Source organism: Lepus europaeus, chromosome 6, assembly GCF_033115175.1.
Source record: "Lepus europaeus isolate LE1 chromosome 6, mLepTim1.pri, whole genome shotgun sequence".
NCBI lineage: Eukaryota > Metazoa > Chordata > Mammalia > Lagomorpha > Leporidae > Lepus > Lepus europaeus.
In genome coordinates, this window is record NC_084832.1 from 110,601,778 (window position 1) to 110,621,089 (window position 19,312).

Here is a 19,312-nt window from a genome sequence, read left to right on the forward strand (position 1 = left end):
TTGAATTCTCCTAGCTTTCCCAGGCTAATTGAAGAAGTGTGTAAAATCCTGAAAAGGAATGAACGTAAATAAAGATGACTATTGGATTAGCCTATTTTTTATTACTATAGAAAAAATACCTGTGGCAGTCTAACATAAGAAAAAGGGGTTTCTTTAGCCTATAGTTTCAAAGGCTGAAAATCCAGAGATTGGATGGTCCCATTGGTTCCACCACAGTGAAGGCCTAAAAGTAGATGGCATCACAAGAGTGAGAGTATGTATGGGAAAAAGAGATCAAGAGATCATGTCTCAATACAGGATGCGAGAGAGCAAGGCAGAGGCGGGACTCACTCTTCTGACATCTCCCACTCAGGAGAGCTCAGGGACCACATGAAAGCTACCTTAGTCCCTCCGAAAGAAAGCTCTCAGAGTGATCTAAGGGCTTCCCATGAGGTCTCATCTCGTAATGATGCATCATCTCTCAATGCCACCCTGAGGATGGAGCTCCAACGTGGATCCTTGGGGATACACGCATATATATATATATATATATATATATATATATATATATATATATATCTTCAAAAATTCATAGGCAAATGAACCTAAAAGTTAATGGAAAATGTCCATGTAATTTTGAATTCCCCCTGTATGTGTGTGTGTGTGTATACAAACACCTACACTTATATTTATTACTGATATGTTGGCACACAATTTTTATAGACACAAAGGGAAATTTCCCTTTCACTCTCTGAAGATTCTTTGGGATGAACTGACAATAGAAAAAGTAGGAGAAATAGCACATACATATACTAATGTGCAAAAGGGCGGCAAAAAACAAAAATCATTGCATGAGGGAAATCGTAGGAGTCTGATTAACCACCACGCTACCTGGTACAAATGCTTATACACAGACAGAGGGAGGACTGGGCATGTAGACCATTTTTAAGAGAATAGTAAATGATTTTGGGGGGAAGCCATTGGTCTTGGAGAATGAACAACAGCGATAAACAAAGTTTGCCGGGTCTGCAGAGCAATGATTTCTAAATGTTCCCCTATGGAGCAGAACTGGAAGACAATGGCATAGGATCAAAGTCTGCCTAGCTGTGTTGACAGACTTCAGACTTCCTGCAATATAAGTTTATTCTTCTCTAATTGCTGAGTTTTCAGTAAGAAGACTGAAGAGAGTGATGTCCATTTCCTGGTTTACCTGGCCAGGTAGAAAAGAGAACTTTGCAAAAAACCCTTCCCTGTGCTGGGAGTGGGGAGGTTGAAGTAATGCCTAATAGGCTTTGATGCTGAAGTTGACTTCAAAGTCTTCTCATTTCCTTTAGAGCAAATTGCTAACACACCCCATGCCATGCTTTTGTGACCCTCAGCATCTTCAAAACTTAATGTGTTATATTGGTGTACTGAAGATATTTTTGTCTATTTTTTAAAGTTTATTTATTTATTTGAAAAAATTACAGAGAGAAGGAGAGAGAGAGAGAGAGAGAGAAATATCTTCCATCCACAGGTTTACCCCAAAAATGGCCAGGGCTGGCCCATACCTGCATTAGCAGGGAAGTGGATCAGAAGTGGAGCAGATGGGAATCCAACTGGCACCCACATGGGAGGCCAGCATCATAGGCAGCAGCTTTACCTGCTATTCCATGCCAGTCCCTGGGGATGCTGTTTTACAAATACTTCTGAGGCAGGCATTTGTTTCTGGAGTTAAGACATTGCTTTGGGGATGCCCACATCCATGTCCAAGTGCTTGGGCCAAGGATATTAATGATTAGGAATGCAGACTCACTGAAAGCAAAATGTTTTCCCACTTTTCCATAACAGTACATTATAAAAATTGAGTTGAATCCACAAAGCAATTAAGATGTTTATGCCTTGTAACATTCTGTGAAATTAAGAAAAATAACTTTCCTCACAAGCAAAAATTCACTTTTTCATAAATCATCTGTACTATTTGTGCAACTCATTTAACATTCTTCTTAATTTACTGACCCAAACTTTTTCCCAAATATCCCATTGGGCAGGCATTTGTGTGGCAGTTAAGATGCCACCTGAGATGCCTGCATCCCATATAAGGGCCCTGGATTTGAATCCTGCTCCATTCCCAATCCCAGCTTCCTGCTAATGCACACCATTCAAGGCGGCAGCTGATGCTCAAGTCCCTGCCACCCACATGGGAGGACTGGATTCAATTCTGTATCTTGGCTTTGGCCTGGTCCAGCCCCAGCTGTTGAGGGCATTTGGAGGAGTGAACCAGAATCCAAGAGCTTTACAATTTCAATCATTATTTCCCTCTCTCTCTCTCTCTCTCTCTCTCTACTCCCATTTCCTGCTCCCTCCCTCTCAAATAAACTAGTAATAAATAAATACTCTTTTTTTAAGGAGACATTTTCTGACCTATTCTGCCTGGATAGCATGTTTTATTTACCATGGAATTCAATACAATTTCATTAGCTATAAGTGTTTTCCTCAGAAACCATTTTATAGACAAAACTTTAAATAGAACAATATATTATGGACATAGTAAAATAAAGAATTAGAACATGAATGTTGTTGATATGTTTTAGGCTCTTGAAATCCCAATAGAAGATTATCAGCAATATGAAGCATGGAATACTTAACTAGCAAATCAGAATCAGAATAAATTAGAGAAATAGAAGAATACAAACCATCTTGTATGTTCAGACAATATTAAAATCCTCCATTGTGTTCCTGTTCTTCAGCCTCAAGTTTAATTACTATGGAGAAGCGTTTTCTGGATAATCCATTTCCTGTGATTTTATCCACTTGGTTGACTCCCATCAAGCTCATTCTTGGTCAGGTTGAAGGTCCCATTGGGTTTAGCACAGATATAAAAATCTGGAGGATAAAAACACTACTCCCTGGAGAGTAAAAGAGAGTCCTGTATCTTCATTCCTTACAGGGAGTAATGAGCATTGTACCTTCACCTAGGCTTATAAATATCTAGTTATAGAGATTACTTCTCCAGAAATATACATATAATACATGAAAGATAATACTGCTTCCCAAGTTTATCAATTATTCTATTGCCTGACATCAACAAGGACTACAGTTTTTTGTTGTTTTTGTTTACTCTTACTCATGATTTAATTATTTTTCTCTCAAAAACCTTGCTGTTGGGCCTGGTGTTGTGGCATAATGGGTAAAGCTGCACCTGTGGTCCCAGCATCACAGATGGACACTGCTTCAGGTTCTGGCTGCTCCACTTCTGGTCTAGATCCTGGTAATGCACCTGGGAAAGCAGTGGAAAATGGAACACATTCTTGAGCCTCTGCTCTCTTGTGTGAGACCCAGATGAATCTCCTGGCTCCTGGCTTTGGACCGGCCCACACCTGGCTATTGCAGCCATCCGGGTATTAAACCAGTACTTATAGCATCATTTCCCCACATCTTTACCATCATTTAGTTTTTCAGTTTTTGGATGATAGCCGTTCTAACTGGAGTGAAGTGAAACCCTCATTGTTTTTTTGATTTGCATTTTCCTGATGGCTAGTTCTCCTGAACATTTTTTCATGTGTCTGTTGGTCATTTATATTTCATTCTTTGAAAAAAATGCCTGTTCATGTCTTTTGCCTGTTTCTTAACTGGACTGTTTGTTCTGTTGTTATTGAGTTTTTTAAGCTCTTTATAGATCCTGGATATTAATCTTTTATCAGTTGCATAGTTTGCAAGTATTTTCTCCTATTCTATTGGTTGCCTATTCATTTTATTGAGCATTTCCCTTGAAGTGCATAAGCTTCTTAGCTTGATATAACCCCATTTGTTTACTTTTGCTGTTATTACTTGTGCTTCTGAGGTATTTTCCAAGAAGATTGCCTATGTCAGTGCTTTGTAGAGTTTCCCCAATGCTTTCCTCTAATAATTTGATGACATCAGGTCATAGATTTAGATACTTAATCCACGGTGAGTAGATTTTTGTATAAGGTATAATATAGAGATCTTGTTAAATATGTCTGCATGCATAGATCCAATTTTCCCAAAACAATTTGTTGAAGATACTGTCTTCAGGGATTGATTCTAGGTGGTTTGTCAAAGATTAGTTGGTTGTAGCTGCATGAATTAATTTGCGAGGTTTATATCAAGTTCCATTTGTCAACATGTCTGTTTTAGTGCCAGTACCAGGCTGTTTTGATTATAACTGCCACGTAGCATGTCTTAAAATCTGATATTGTGATGCCTCTGGCTTTGTTTTTATTCTTTAACATTGCTTTAGCCACTAGAGTCTCTTCTGTTTCCATATGAATTTGAGACTTTTTTCTAGATCCGAAAAGAATGACTTTGGTATTTTTATTGGTATTGTATTGAATCTGTAAGTTGCTTTCAGTAGTTATGGACAGTTTGATGGTATTAAACTAATCCATGAACATGGAAGATTGTTCCATTTTTTGTATCTTCTATTTCTTTCTTTAATGTTTTTGTAATATTCATTGTAGAGACCTTTAACATCTTTGGTTAAATTTATTCCAAGGTATTTATATTTTTGGTGGCTATTGTAAATGGCACTCGTCTTACAAATCCTTTCTCAGCCATAGTACTTTTTATTGTGTGAGGAGTCTTTTGGCTCCCCTATATAGAATCATGTCATCTGCAAACAGGGATAATTTGACTTCCTCTTTTCCAATTTGTATCCCTTTGATTTCTTTTTCTTGCCTAATTGCTCCAAGTAAAACTTCTAGAACTTCAGTGAATAGCAATTGTGAATATGGACATCCTTGTCTGCTTTTGGATCTTAATGGAAATGCTTCAAATTTTCCCCCATTCAATATATGCTGGCTGTGTGATTGTCACATATTGCCTTGATTGTGTTGAGGAATGTTTCTTCTATACTCAATTTGCTTAGGTTCTTTTATCATGAAATGATGTATTTTATCAAATGTTCTCTATGCATCTATTGAGATTATCATTTGGTTTTTATTCTTCAACTTGTTAATGTGATGTATCACATTTAATTATTTGCATATGTAGAACCATCCCTGCATACCAGTGATAAGTCCCACTTGGTCTAGGTAAGTGATCTTCTTGATGTGTTATTGGATTCAATTAGCTGGTAATTTGTCAAGGTCTTTATTACTGATTCAGTCTCCATGTTGGTTATTAGTCTTCTCAGGTTTTATATGTCTCTATGGCTCAATTTTGGAAGACTTTATGTGTCTAGAAATCTAACCATTTCTTCTGGATTTTCTAGTTTTTGGGCTATAGTTGTTTGTAGTAATTCCTGATTATTATTTTTATTTCTGATATCTGTTTTAACAGTCCATTTTTCATCTCTGATTTTATTAATTTGGTCTTCCCTTTTTGTTAGTTGGGCCAGTGGTGTAGCAATTAGGTTAATTTAAGTTAAGAAGGCCACATCTACCTCTTTGATCACCATCAGCCTGGTCAGATTGACCATCTACCTGAAGGTCTGCATCCTCTGTCTGAGTCTCTCCTAGGAGTTAAGATGTTTATTTCTTTCAGAAGAGAGGGAAAGTCTTGCTCAAAAAATGAATCCTTTGTATTTTAAAATATTCTTCTTAAGACAGACCTGTACTATTTTTTTCAAAGTTTTAGTTATCCCAATCACAGTTTGTATTAATTCATTAAATAAATATTTGAATATAAATTAGATTTATATTTACTCAAAGTAAAACTACTGAGCAGTGAAGAAAGACTAAAGATGCATTACATATAGTTTAAGGTAACAGCTTACACTCATATACAGTAAGAACTGAGTTGCTATATTTCTTGGTGGGTGGTGGGGATAGGATTTCTTCTCAATGAAATTAAGGATTTAATTTTATAAGCTGAACAGCATAATTATTCTCAATGGCTTAAGACTAAATATTATAATCTACTCTGACTTAGTTTAAACAAAGAAATAGACAAGGTATATTACTCTTTCATACAGCTATGTGGAAGAATCAAGGCATATTTCAGCCCCAATTTGCCAATGAGTCAAAATGTGCATTTTTTATTTTTTATTTATTTAGAATACAGAGAGAAGTGGAGAGACCTTCCATCTGCTAGTTCATTAACCAAATGTCCATAATAGCCGAGGCTGGTCCAGGCTGAAGTCAAGAACCAGGAACTCAATCCATGTCTCTCATGTGGGTAACAGGGACGCTAGTATTTGACCATCACCTGCTGCCTGCTAGGTTGCATATCAACAGAAGGCTGAAATCAGGAATTGTGTCAAGGTTTAAACCTAGACACTTTAATATGGAATGTGGCCTTCCCAAGCAGCATCATAAATGCTATACCAAATGCCCACACCCTGTGGAAACATCATTAACCAGAAAGCTTGATCAAACAAATCACAAAGTTGTTGCAAGATATTTCTAAGAGGATACAGCAAATTAGATGTGACTGTAGGTACATAGCTTAGTTTCACTGTACCTATTACTATAATAGCCAATATGTACTACCAAATTATTTTTTCTATTCGTTTATTTTTTATTTCTAAGCATTATTAAATTTCCCAAATTTTGAAATAATTGAAGTTTAAATAAACTTAGTACTCTGTTTTTATTAAAAATAAAATGATTAGCTAGATAACTTTGAACTATGTATTATTTCAAATTAGCCCATTTAATAAGTCTCAAATGTATTGTTTTAGTCTCAGTTACTGAATATAGATATTGTATTAGGACAAACTATGAATGTTTCTCCTCTGGAGATTTTGAGAGAAAAATAATGACTTCTTGAGGTGGACTAAAATCAGTTTTTGATTTCCTGAGATGGCGACTGTATCACAAATTTTGTGTGGCATACTTCAAAAAGAGCTCCTGGGGGCTCGGTGAACACTATTTTTGCAAAGGTCATAAAGCTCCAGCTTCACGGCTGTGTTTTTATCATTGACTCTCTGCTGTATTAATTCCATTTAGAAATATTGTGGCGCTCGTACTTAATTTTGTTTTGTGACTGCAAGGCTTAGTAGATAAGGAACTGCAAACTTGAGAGGGGTTATAAAACATTTTTTCTAGACTGAAAAAAATCTTACATTATATTCAGTTTCACTTCATTCTTTTTCTTTCTTTTTTATTTTATTTTTTTTACTTAGAGAACCTACATGCACAAAAGACTATATTAAAGGGCAGAGGAATTGGGATAGTTGGCTTTTTTAGGGCTAAAAGGAATGGGGCATTTGAAGGAAGAGATTTAGATCTCTAAGATCTAGTTACCTCTTGAGTATAGCCATTGGTATCAATTTATGACCCAAGGAGGGCATTGAAAAGCATGACCCTGCCAATCTGAACACCTCATAATCTGAAGCCTAGTTTACGAGTTTCACCTGATCATGTCTCTCCAGGTCATGACATTTAACTTTTCGGATTCAGAGTTCCTCTGAAAACAATGTATACCAATAAAGTTGAGTAGTATTGTGCTGAGTCAGCTCCAAATACCATTTGGAGCATTGATCCTGGGACTGTTTTATTAGTTGCAAAGACTAGCTTACTAGAAATAAGGTAAAATAGATGTAACATCGTGGACATTTTAAAGTGAAGAGTGGTTGGTGCATCAATTCAGTAACTGCTTGAGATGCCTTCATCCCATACTGGAATGCTTGAAATCCCAGGTTCTCTTCCTGTCCAGCTTCCTCCTCATATGTACCCAATGAGGCAGCAGGTGGTGGCTCAAGCACTTGGATCTCTGCCATCCACGTGGGAGACCTGGACGTAGTTGCTGGCTTCTGGCTTCAGCCTGACCCAGCCTTGATTATTGGGGAATAAGCCATCATTTGGTGAGGAAGCAAGCACGTGGACAATATCTGTTTCCGTTTCTCTGTCTTTTAAATAAAATGAAAATAAATAATTCTTTTTAAAATTTAAGTGACAGATGTCAAATGACTATTTAGACAACAAACCTGTGCAGTATTATGGTATTATTAAGATTTTTTATATTCATTTTAAACTTCATACTTAGTCATTCTAAGTATTCAATGCCAATCTTAATTGCGTTTTCTTAAATAAATATCTTTGATGGTCCTCCATATTTATAAAATTAAACTGAATTTTTTCTGTGAAACACATTAATATTTCAAAAACACATTTGTGACTCCTTCTTACACATAAGAAATATCTCATAAAATATCTGCTTAAGATATGCTTATCTCATAAAACAAGGATATGCACTTATTTTAATGTGGGTTTACAAGGAGTGCTGGGAGTGCTGCGAATCAATATACAACAGGCAGACATTATCTGGGAAGTTTCCTTTGCCCACAGACAAATCTGAATACCTCCATATCACCTTTTTTTGGCGTGGTGGGGGGGTTGTTAGGGTCATTAGTCTCCTTATATGAGCATTTTTTTCCCTAGAAATACTTTTAAATAACATGAGCTACTTATGAATAGGGAATAGGGAAAGCTATTTGCAAGGATTCAGCATTTATTTTCCTCTCAAATGACAGGACTACTCATAACAGTTCCTAAGATAGTAACTAGCATATAGCTAGAATGAAATATTTGTTGAGGGAATAAATAATGAATGTGCAGAAAAATTTTATTTTCTAGTATATACTAAGAAAAAGCTTAAACTTTGTATTGTATCCTAGATATTCAGTTCATATAACAGCCAAAGTTTCATGCATAATTATTAAATAAAACATGCTAAGCACTCATATTCAAAATGTGACCAGATTGAGAAACATGCCTCATGTACTACAACTACATTGTTTGCAGTGAAAACACATGAACCCTTAACTCGACCTGTTCTCCTAGTGCCCAAACCCTTCTGACTAAAGTGCTCATCGTAGCTATGATTTTTGTTTCTTTTTCTGCTGGTATAACACTTCCTCCAACCACTTCCAATACCTAGAATACTGTTTTTTAAACAATTTATTTCTCTCTTTCAAAGGCAGAAAGGGAGAGATCCACTGGTTCACTCCCCAAAGGGCTACAGCTGGAGCAGGCTGAAGACAGGAGCCAGGAATTCCATCTGGGTCTCCCACATAAGCGGCAGGGACTTAAGTACTTAGGCCATCGTCTGCTGCTTCTCAGATGAGTTAGCAGAGAGCTAAATCAGAAGAGCAGCTAGGACGCAAGCTGGAGTATAATACGGGATGTCAGCACCCAAAGCATTGGATCTTCTGTGACACAATGGCCACTTATGATTTCTAGAATTCTTAAACACAAATTTATTTTTCTTCATCTGCTTTTTCATTAAATTCTTTATAACACCCTTATTTCCATTCATTAATGCTTTTCTCTCTTCTTTTTCATCATCTCTAAATCAGCACTGTCCAATTACTATGTGAGCCATATAGTAGTCTTAGTTGTTTCTACTAGCCACAATAAAAAAGATAAAAAGAAACAGGTAAGAATGAATTTTAACATTATGGTTTATTCAATTCAATATAGCCAAAATAATAGCATTTCAACATGCATCAAAATAAAGAAAAATATTCAACTATTTTACATAGTTTCTGCAGTTGTCTTCAAAATACAATTTGTATTTTATAATTTTCACAAACTTGTATTCAAAATGGCCTCATTTCAATTAACCAGTAATTGTATGGGTCTAGTGTTTAATGTACGGTATAGCTCTAAATAATTAAAGACAAGTTAGTAAGTCTAAAATCGCATAGCAGCTGAATATTAATATTTAGCTAAGAACCTTTCATTTTTCTTTTCTTTTTTATTAACATATAATAATTGTACAAATTTCCAGGGTACATATGATAATTTGATACATGTATAAAAATAGAATGTGTAATGATCAAACCAGGGTAATTACTACTTATATTTCCTTAATTATTTATCATTTATGATGATAAATATCTATTATTTTTGTGTGTTGTCAAACTTCAAACTCACCAAGCTACTTCTCTGTAAAATAGATAATAAATTGTCAAATGCAATATAATCACTCTACTGTGCTATAGAACATTGGAGCATATTCATCCTATGTAATTGTGTTTTGATACCTATTATCCCTACTCCCTCTGTCCCTCATTACTCTACCCTTGCAACCTTTCAGTGACCACTATTTTACTCACTACTTTGATCAAAGCTGCTTTTATTAGTTTCCACATATGAGTGAGAACTGTGATATTTGGCTTTTTGTACCTGATTTATTCACTGTCCTCCAGTTACATGCATGTTGTCAAATTGATAGCAGACATTTTCTATAACTGAATAATATTCTATGATGTATATATATCACCTTTCTTATCCATTCTTTTGTTGATGGGTACCTTGGTTGGTTCCATATCTAGGTTACTGTCAATAGTACTGCAATAAACATGCAAATACAGCTCTCTCTTTGATATACTGCTTTAATTTCCTTGGATATATGCCCAGTAGTGGGATAACTGGCTCATATGGTAGATCTAATTTTAATTTTTAGAGGAAGTTCCGTACTGTTTTCCATTATGTCTATACTTATTTACATTTCTAAGAAGTGTATAAGATTTTCCCATTTTCAGCATCCCTTTCAGCTTTTATTTTTGTCTTTTTCATAATAGCCATTCTATCTAGAATGAGATGATATTTTATGGTTTGATTTGTTTTTTCTAAAATTATTATTGGTGCTGAGCATTCTTTCAAATATTGATTGGATACTTTCATATCTTCTTTTAAGAAATGTCAGTGATTCAGATCATTGCCCAATTTTTGATTGGATTATTTCATTTTTTTGTTATTGAGAGGTTTTTTTAGATCTTAATGCATATACATTATGGATATTAATTGCTTCTCTGATGACTGGTTTGCAAGTATTTTCTCTCATTTTTTGAATTTTTTTATTTACTGTGTTGATTATTCCTTTGTTCTTAGTTTGATATTACCCCATTTGACTAGCTTTACTTTGTTGCTTGCAGTTTTGGGGTTTTCTTTTTTACCTCTAGGTTTTATTTTAGTAGTTTGATAGTTTCAGATCTTACATTTGGGTGTTTGATCCATTTTGATTTGATTTTTTTTAACATAGTGAGGGATGAGGGAATATGTGGTCTAGTTTCATTCTTTTGCATGTGAGTACCCAGTTTTCCCAGCACCATTTATTGAGACCATCCTTTCTCCAAGGTGTGTTTCTGGAAGCTTATAAAAAATCAGTTTATTTTATGTACATGGATTTATTTCTGGGTTTTCTATTCTGTTCCACCAGTCTGTGCATTGGTTTTTATCCCAGCATCATGATTTCTTGGATCATACAGCTTAGTGGTATGTTTGAGGTATTACAATGTCCACAGCTTTGTTCCTTCTGCTCAAGATTGCTTTGGCTGTATGAGGTCTTTCCTGGTTCTATATTATATATAGGTTTTTTTTCTATTTTTGTAGAGAATTACTATTTTTTAAAAAGACAATGTATTTATTTATTTGAAAGTCAGAGTTATAGAGAGAGTGAGGGAGAGGGAGAGGGAGAGAGAGAGAGAGAGACACTTTTCATCCGCTGGTTCACTCTCCAGATGTTCACTCTCTGGGACCAAGACTGGGGAAGGCCCAAGTCAGGAGTCAGGAGCTTCATCGGGATATCCCACACTAGTGCAGGGGCCCAAGCACTTGGGCCATCTATACTGCTTTTCCCAAACCATTAGCAATGGGAGGTTGACCAGATGGGACATGGACTGCTGCCCATCTGGGATGCCAGCATCACAGCCAGCAGGTTTACATGCTATGCCACAACACTGGCCCCAGTCATTGGTATTTCAGTGAGGATCACAAAGGATCAGAAAGATAGTATGGACATTTTAATGACATTTATTTTAATCCACGAATATAGATTTCTTTCCATTTTTTATGTGTGTGTGTCTTTTTCTTTCATCAGACTTTTCTAATTTTCATTTTATACTTTGTTAATTTTATTTTTAGAATTTTTGATGGAGTCTATAAGTTTTTCCACAAAATCACATCATCTTCAGTGATAATTCTACTGTCTCCTTTCTTATTTGGATGTCCATTCTTTCTCTTATCGATTGATCTGATTAAGACTTCATGTTAAGTAATGTTGATGAAAATGGACAACCTTGTCTTTTACCTCTTCTTAGAGTAAATACTTTCCACTTTTCTGTGTTCAGTATGATGTTGGCTGTGGTTTTATCACAGTAGTTTTATTGTGTTGAAATGCATTCCTTCTATATCTGATTTGTTGAGGGTTTTATCATGAAAGGATATTGAATTTTACTGAATGATTATTTTGTACCATTGAAAGGATCATGATTTTTGTCCTTAATGATGGGAAATTGAAGTACAATTTTTTTAATTCTTGTTTATATTTGTTGAATCTTCGTTGTACCCCTTGGATAAATCTCCTTTTCTTCTGATATAAAATCCTTCAATGTGTTATTAGATTTGATTTGTTAGTATTTTTTTGAGAATTTTTACTCTATATTATCAGGGATATTTTCTGTGGTTCTTGGTAACAGTAGGTTCTATAGCAGCTCTGGGCAAGGATGCTGAATGGCAGGTGTAGGTTACCGGTCAGTTTCCAAGGGCTGCCCTGGGTGAGGCAACTCCAACAAGCCCAAGTGGATGGGGCATAGCATAACTGGAAACAGCAACAGGGTACCTGTCAATGTCCCAAGGCAATGCTGGGGCTTCTGGAGGTTGGGAAGCTCAGGACAGGGTGCCCACCATCTTCCCGGTGTCCTGAGTACATGGGAGGGTCCTCCCGGCTGCTCTTGGAAGCTTCAGCTATCTGAAATTCTCATGACAAGCTTCCTAGTTGCTTCTCAAAGCCCTAGAAAGAGGTGAAGCCACCTGGATGCATCCTGGAAGCTTAGACAGGCCACCACTCAGGAAGGGCTGATGAGTTGCTGCCTGAGGCTGTGTGATGATTGGCATAATTATCCAGGAGCTTCAAATCGGCTGTAGGTAGAAGGTGTTGCAATGGAGGGGAACCTTTCTGTTCTGGAAGGCTGGGCACCCCAGGAAGGCACCCACTGGGGTAGCAACTCGACCACTTCCCAAGGCCCTTGGGTTGATGATGTTTCAAGATATCCCAGTGCAGCCACCGCCAGGTAGAGTAGGGCATAGCCGGACTGGGCTGTTTTTCAGGGGTAATATAGCAGTCTGGATTTCCTGGAAACACCCAAAACTGGGCTCAAAGTCTTTGAAGGCTGCCACCTTCTCTAGCAGAAAATACCTTAGGTGTCCATCGTGTTGATGACTACAAAGTGGACTGCTGAGAGCCTCCTGCCTACTCTTTCCATGCCAAACAAGCGCCTCAGGGTTCAGGGTTGGTGTGAACTAGAGAGGTAGGAGGGTGGAGCTGTGTGTTGTGTCTCTGTGCTCCCCATGTCTGCCACATCCCCACTGTGCACAGTGCTGTGCCTTAAGCTCTCCAGGGGAATCACTGAGAGTTTTTCCCCCTTGCTTTTGTCCCTTTTTGAGAAGGGAAGTGCACTCAGCAGTTCTGATCAGCCTTCTTGCTACTCCCAAGCAAGCTCTTTTAAACAAAATGCATTAAAGTATAGTTCATGTTTTTAAATGACTAGAAGTCACAAGAGATACCAAAATGTAGTTGTATAGAAGACCATATCGCAAAAGTCCTTCATTTCACAAAAGATTCAGATTTTGTCTAAAATAAAATGTTTCAAGATAATAATTCACTGTAGTCATCATTTAATATGTGCTTGGCAAATATATACAGAAAAAGAGAGAGAAGAAGAAAGAAAAAGAAAATATCACGCATTAGAAAAAGCTGATATATGTAAGGATTTGTTTCTCCCTTTGATATACTTGCCAATTCTTTGATGTAGACATTACTACCCTGACTCTAAAGAGGAAATTATTGCTTCAGATAATTGTAGTCTAATTGTCTGCATGAGTTCATGGATGTAGCATATCTGTCTCCAGAGACGGACATTTTGACTGCACCTCTCTGCTTTCTTGACTCAGTGGGTTCCACAGACAATGGTGGCCTGTTAGACCTCCAAGAAACATGGTGTCCTTGTTTTGAGAATGGCTTGAACATTTGACTTTGAATATGAAAAGCAACCTTTTCATAAAATTCCTTTTCCAAAGGTGCCTAGTCATTTTCTACTTTATTTATGCACTTGAAAATAATTACAATATCTTGTGTATCGTTTTATCCAGATAAATATCTCCCATTATATTCATTCATGCACACATTGTGTCTTCAAAAATGCATATTATGAGTTTCAACAATTTTTTAACAAAGCAAGTAGTCTAATTCCAATTTCTGTGAAATTTTTTTAAATACCCTCATGTACAAATACACTAATACCTATCTACAAGTAAACTCAGAGTTTGCTTTTTACCGGACTAAGTTCTAAAAATAAAAGGAAATGAAGTCAGAGAGGAAAACACACACTTGGGGGCATTACGGGAGGATATGACTGTGTTCATTTTTTTCTCCTCCAGTGATCACTACTTGGGGAGTCACAAAATGTTTCAGAAAGATAAATCTGTTATTCAACTTCATCTACAGAAAAATAAGGCAATTCCAGGAAAATTATCTCGAAAGGTAAGCTTTTCTTAGCATAGGTTTCTATAACCCATTGCCAATTGCAAATAGATAGCTTAATGAATACATGTTCATTTGGGTATATTTTTGAAACATGATGAAATATTTCATTTAAATACCTGTCAGCAATTTGAACTGAAGAAAGAACATGAATGTATTACTACAACCTGACCATTAGGGATTGAATATATGTGTCCCCACAAAATCCAGGTATTAAATCTCTAATTCCAGGGCCGGTGCTGTGGCATAGTGGAGAAGGCCGCCAGCATCCCATATAGGCGCCGGTTGAAGTCCTGGCTGCTCCACTTTTGATCCTGCTCTCTGCTATGGCCTGGGAAAGCAGTAGAAGGTGGCCCAAGTGCTTGGGCCCCTACACTTGCATGAGAGACCTGGAGGAAGCTCCTGGCTCCTGCCTTTGGATAGGCTCAGCTCTGGCTGTTGTAGCCTTTTGGGGAGTGAACTAGCAGATGGAAGACCTCTCTCTGTCTCTGTCTCTGTCTCTGTCTCTGTCTCTCTCTCTTCTTTCTGCCTCTGCCTCTCTGTAACTCTGCCTTTCAAGTAAATAAATAAATCTTTTCTTTAAAAAAAAAAAAACAAAAACCTCTAATCTCCAAATGATATTATTAGGAGGTGATGGTCTTTGGGGAGTACTTAAATTTAGATGAGATCATGTAAACAGTGCCTTTATGAAATTTGTGCCCTTGCAGGATGAAAACAAACAGCTTGCTCTTTTTTCCATCTCTCTTCCTTTCTCTGTTTTCTCTTCATGTAAATAGAATTCAACAAGAAAGCAGCTGTGTGTACATCAGAAAAAGGACCTTCAGCCTGGTTTGAACATTCCAGTGTCTGAAATCTTAAGGAAGAAGCTTCTATTCTTTCAGCCAGCAAATCTGTGATATTTTGTTATAGTAGCTAAGGCAACAAATACAACTAATACAACTCAGTAACAAACCTCTTTGAAAATTTGCTTTTAACAATGTCTTAAGGGCATCATGTTTACACTTTACAGGTGTCCACTTAGAAATAATTGGAATAAAAATGTGAAGGGGAAATCATCAAAGGCAGAAAAATAATACAATCCTTGTTCTATTTGAAGACTGTTTATGTTGGTGTCAACACAGCTGTAATCAGAACATATTAACATTCACAATATATATAATAAAACCACCTAGAATAGATCACTGTGCTTTAATGGTTAAGTTTCACACTGTTAGATGGAATTTTATTCCCTGTGTGCTGTCTTGAGTTATTTCCCATCCAAATTGCACAGTATGTAGTGATCTCTGATATTTGGACAGTTTTTATTTGTAAAATCTTCCAATTAACCTGCTTTCAGCAAAAAAAAAAAAAATACCTTGTCATCTCCTTGAGATAACAGTTTCAAGCATGTGATTCCTACTTCTTCTACTATGAGGTGTTTCATCATAAAAATATCAGATAGCATATCTGTAATATGTCTATGTGGATTATAACATAATGAGGCCAAAAGATAGTTGTTTGGAAATATCTTTTGGATCTGATTGTTAACTCACTTGCTATTGAGAATCTCAGGGCTATGCATTGAAATCCCCACAAAGAAATATTGTGTTACTAAACCTTCAATATTAATAAGTGTTGAGGTCTTTCACATTGCCCCAGTCTTAAAGAACCAGCTGAGATCACTGTATTTCATAGCAACACGGGGGAAACAGAGAAAATATATGATCCTAGTGTGCATGTTTCTAAAAAAAACTTGTTTGTATTAATTCATGAATGGTTAATATTGCACTCCATATAAATTAAAATTTACTTTAAAATCCGTTTAACTCCATTACTGTAATTTGTATTAAACATATATTTTATGTCTAGTTTTTTATCACTTCTACCATATCCAACCTTCCTAACAATTATATGAAGCAATACTTTTAAAAATAGTGGAACACAGGAACAAGGAGGTGTATGACTTTTCCAAGATTATAATCATGGAACTGATGAGAAATGGAGCCAGAGTTGATCCTAGTCATTGAGTCTTCAGAAGCCATTCATTACTGTTCCCAACTTATAAGGGAATCATACCTAGAGTTGACAGGCTACTCAAATATTTTAGATATGAACTTTGCCTTTATCTCAAGTACGTCTTTCAAGTACATTGGTATCCTTGTCCATTTCTGGGGCTGCATTGTGTACTTCTCACCAGAAATGTCTGCTTTTCAGTATGTCATTTGGATCATAGAGGATAAGTTATCTGTTTCTTTTTTGTGCTTTTTGATAACTTAACTCATGAACCTTTACTTCCTACAATAAATCTACAACTCTTGATTAATTTCAACAGAGTATAAATGCTATTTCTAATCTAGAACTATTTTTAATATTAATACTGTTGTTGAAAAGTTGTTACTATAGAGGTGAGTATAAGCCAGTGATTGGGCCACCAGCATCCCATATCTAAGTGCTGATTTGAGTCCTAGCTAAGCTGATTCCTATCAGCTTCCTGCTAATGCATCCTGGGAGGCAGCAGATGATGGCTCGAGTACTCAGGCCTCTGCCACCCACGAGGGAGACACAGGTGGAGTTCCAGGCTCCTGCGTTTAGCCTAGCATGGTCCTGGCTGTTGCAGGCATTTGGAGAGTAAACCAGAGGATGGAAGATTCCTGTCTCTCTCTCTCTCTCCCATTCCAGTAGATGAAAATAAATGAACTTTTAAAGAAAAATGATAATATACCTAATGGCCAAGGTATTTCTGTACATTCCAGTTTATTCAGTAGGAGTCACTGTGTAACTGCTGTATACCAGCACCTACACTAATGAGTAATTGGAGAAGTGAACAAAACCAACAAGATCAGCCAGCGCCGCGGCTCACTTGGCTAATCCTCCACCTGTGGCGCCGGCACCCCAGGTTCTAGTCCCGGTTGGGGCGCCAGATTCTGTCCCGGTTGCCCCTCTTCCAGTCCAGCTCTCTGCTATGGTCTGGGAAGGCAGTGGAGGATGGCCCAAGTGCTTGGGCCCTGCACCCGCATGGGAGACCAGGAGGAAGCACCTGGCTTCTGGCTTCGGATCGGCGCAGCACACCGACCGTAGCAGCCATTTTGGGGGGTGAAGGAAGACCTTTCTCTCTGTCTCTCTCTCTCACTGTCTAACTCTGCCTATCAAAAACAAACAAACAAACAAAAAACAACAAGATCTCAGCCCTCAGTGGGCTTAGTGCTCAGGGGCTTCATGTCACTTCTAATGAGGGAGCCATGGCAACAACAACACGGAACACGAGAAAGGCATTCGTATTTCCATCTCACCAAATCCAGACTCCTTCAAGATGCTTTAGCATCATATTCCAAAGGCAAAGACCTCATACTTCATTAAAATCTTTAAGGCTTTACTTCCAGGAAGTGCAATAAGTACTTTATATAAATAAAATCTAAAAAAATTAATTTAACAAATATTTATATAACCTTTTTTGCATGCCATATAGAGTTCTTGCCTTCAAAGATACTGTATAATAAAGGAAATCTTAGTAAGCTCAATCAAATTCAGAAATATATCTTAGAAAACACATTCACAGATTGATAATTTGTTCATCAAGCAAATAATAACTGAGCACCTACAATTCTAGATATTGGTGAAACAGAGATGAACAAGACTCTTCAGCACATGATCTAGACTGTAGATATCACATCCTAATAGAGAGGTATAAAATATTAGCCAATCCCAATAGAGATATGCTTTCACAGAAAGGATAGTGATGCTCTGAGGCTCGGAGTTTGGGGAACCTGATACAGGTGAATATGAGGAGCTCATGGTGGTGCTTGTTTTTATATCCAAATCCACAGGTTAATGAGGTACTGTAACAAGACTTAGAAAAACAGATTTTAAAAATATAAGTTTATTTTGATGTAAAAATATTTTAGTAATAGATTAAAATATGAATTATAAAAACCTATACTTAGATTTAAAAATATTTGTACCAAACGAAACTCATACTTTTAATGTTATTTTTCCATGACCTTTTTCAAGTAGCCACATGTAGGCCCTGCTCTGATCGTGAGAAATGAGGAGTATTAAATTCACTAATTTGGAATCTTGTGTAAAACAGAGATCCAGATTTCCAATTGCTCAATTCAAATATTCACTCAGGCAAACTATTAAATCTCTGCACCTTAATTTCTTCTTCCAAAAAAATATGTGAAAATAGTTAGAACCTACCTGATACGGCTTTAATGAGAATGTAATTGAGAAACACAAATGAAGAGCTTAAGTCAGTCTCTGCGCCTAGTCAAATATAATTACTGATGTTATAAAGCTATGGTGTCAGCCGGCACTGCAGCTCAATAGGCTAATCCTCCACCTTGTGGCGCCGGCACACCGGGTTCTAGTCCCGGTCGGGGCGCCGGATTCTGTCCCGGTTGCCCCTCTTCCAGGCCAGCTCTCTGCTGTGGTCCGGGAGTGCGGAGGAGGATGGCCCAGGTCCTTGGGCCCTGCACCCCATGGGAGACCAGGAGAAGCACCTGGCTCCTGCCTTCGGATCAACGCGATGCAGCGCGGGCAGCAGCCGCCATTAGAGGGTGAACCAATGGCAAAGGAAGACCTTTCTCTCTTTCTCTCTCTCTCACTGTCCACTCTGCCTGTCAAAAATAAATAAAAAATAAAGCTATGGTGTCAACTCTTTCAGGATGGTCCAATCTATTTCAGTATTTTACTGTTAAAGACTCTATAAGTTTGTTAACATTAATTTGCATTTAAGCACTCTTTTGCTATTTCTATTCATTTTTATATTTTATATTAGCTACCACATGTAAGAGAAAACATACATTTGTATTTTTGGGACTGGCTTATTTCACTAAGTATTATGACATTTATTTATTTATTTATTTATTTTGGCAGGCAGAGTGGATAGTGAGAGAGAGAGAGGCAGAGAGAAAGTCTTCCTTGT

At 37.1% G+C, this 19,312-nt stretch overlaps 1 protein-coding gene across 2 annotated transcripts in view; it reads left to right on the forward strand.

Moving 5' to 3' along the window:
* PIK3C2G (phosphatidylinositol-4-phosphate 3-kinase catalytic subunit type 2 gamma) overlaps window positions 1-19,312 on the forward strand; it is a 445,304-nt gene that overhangs the window by 66,772 nt on the left and 359,220 nt on the right. For both annotated transcript variants that reach the window (XM_062194891.1, XM_062194892.1), the window contains exon 6: window positions 14,307-14,409. In XM_062194891.1, coding sequence (XP_062050875.1) covers window positions 14,307-14,409 — 103 coding nt within the window. The remainder of the gene's footprint in view (window positions 1-14,306; window positions 14,410-19,312) is intronic.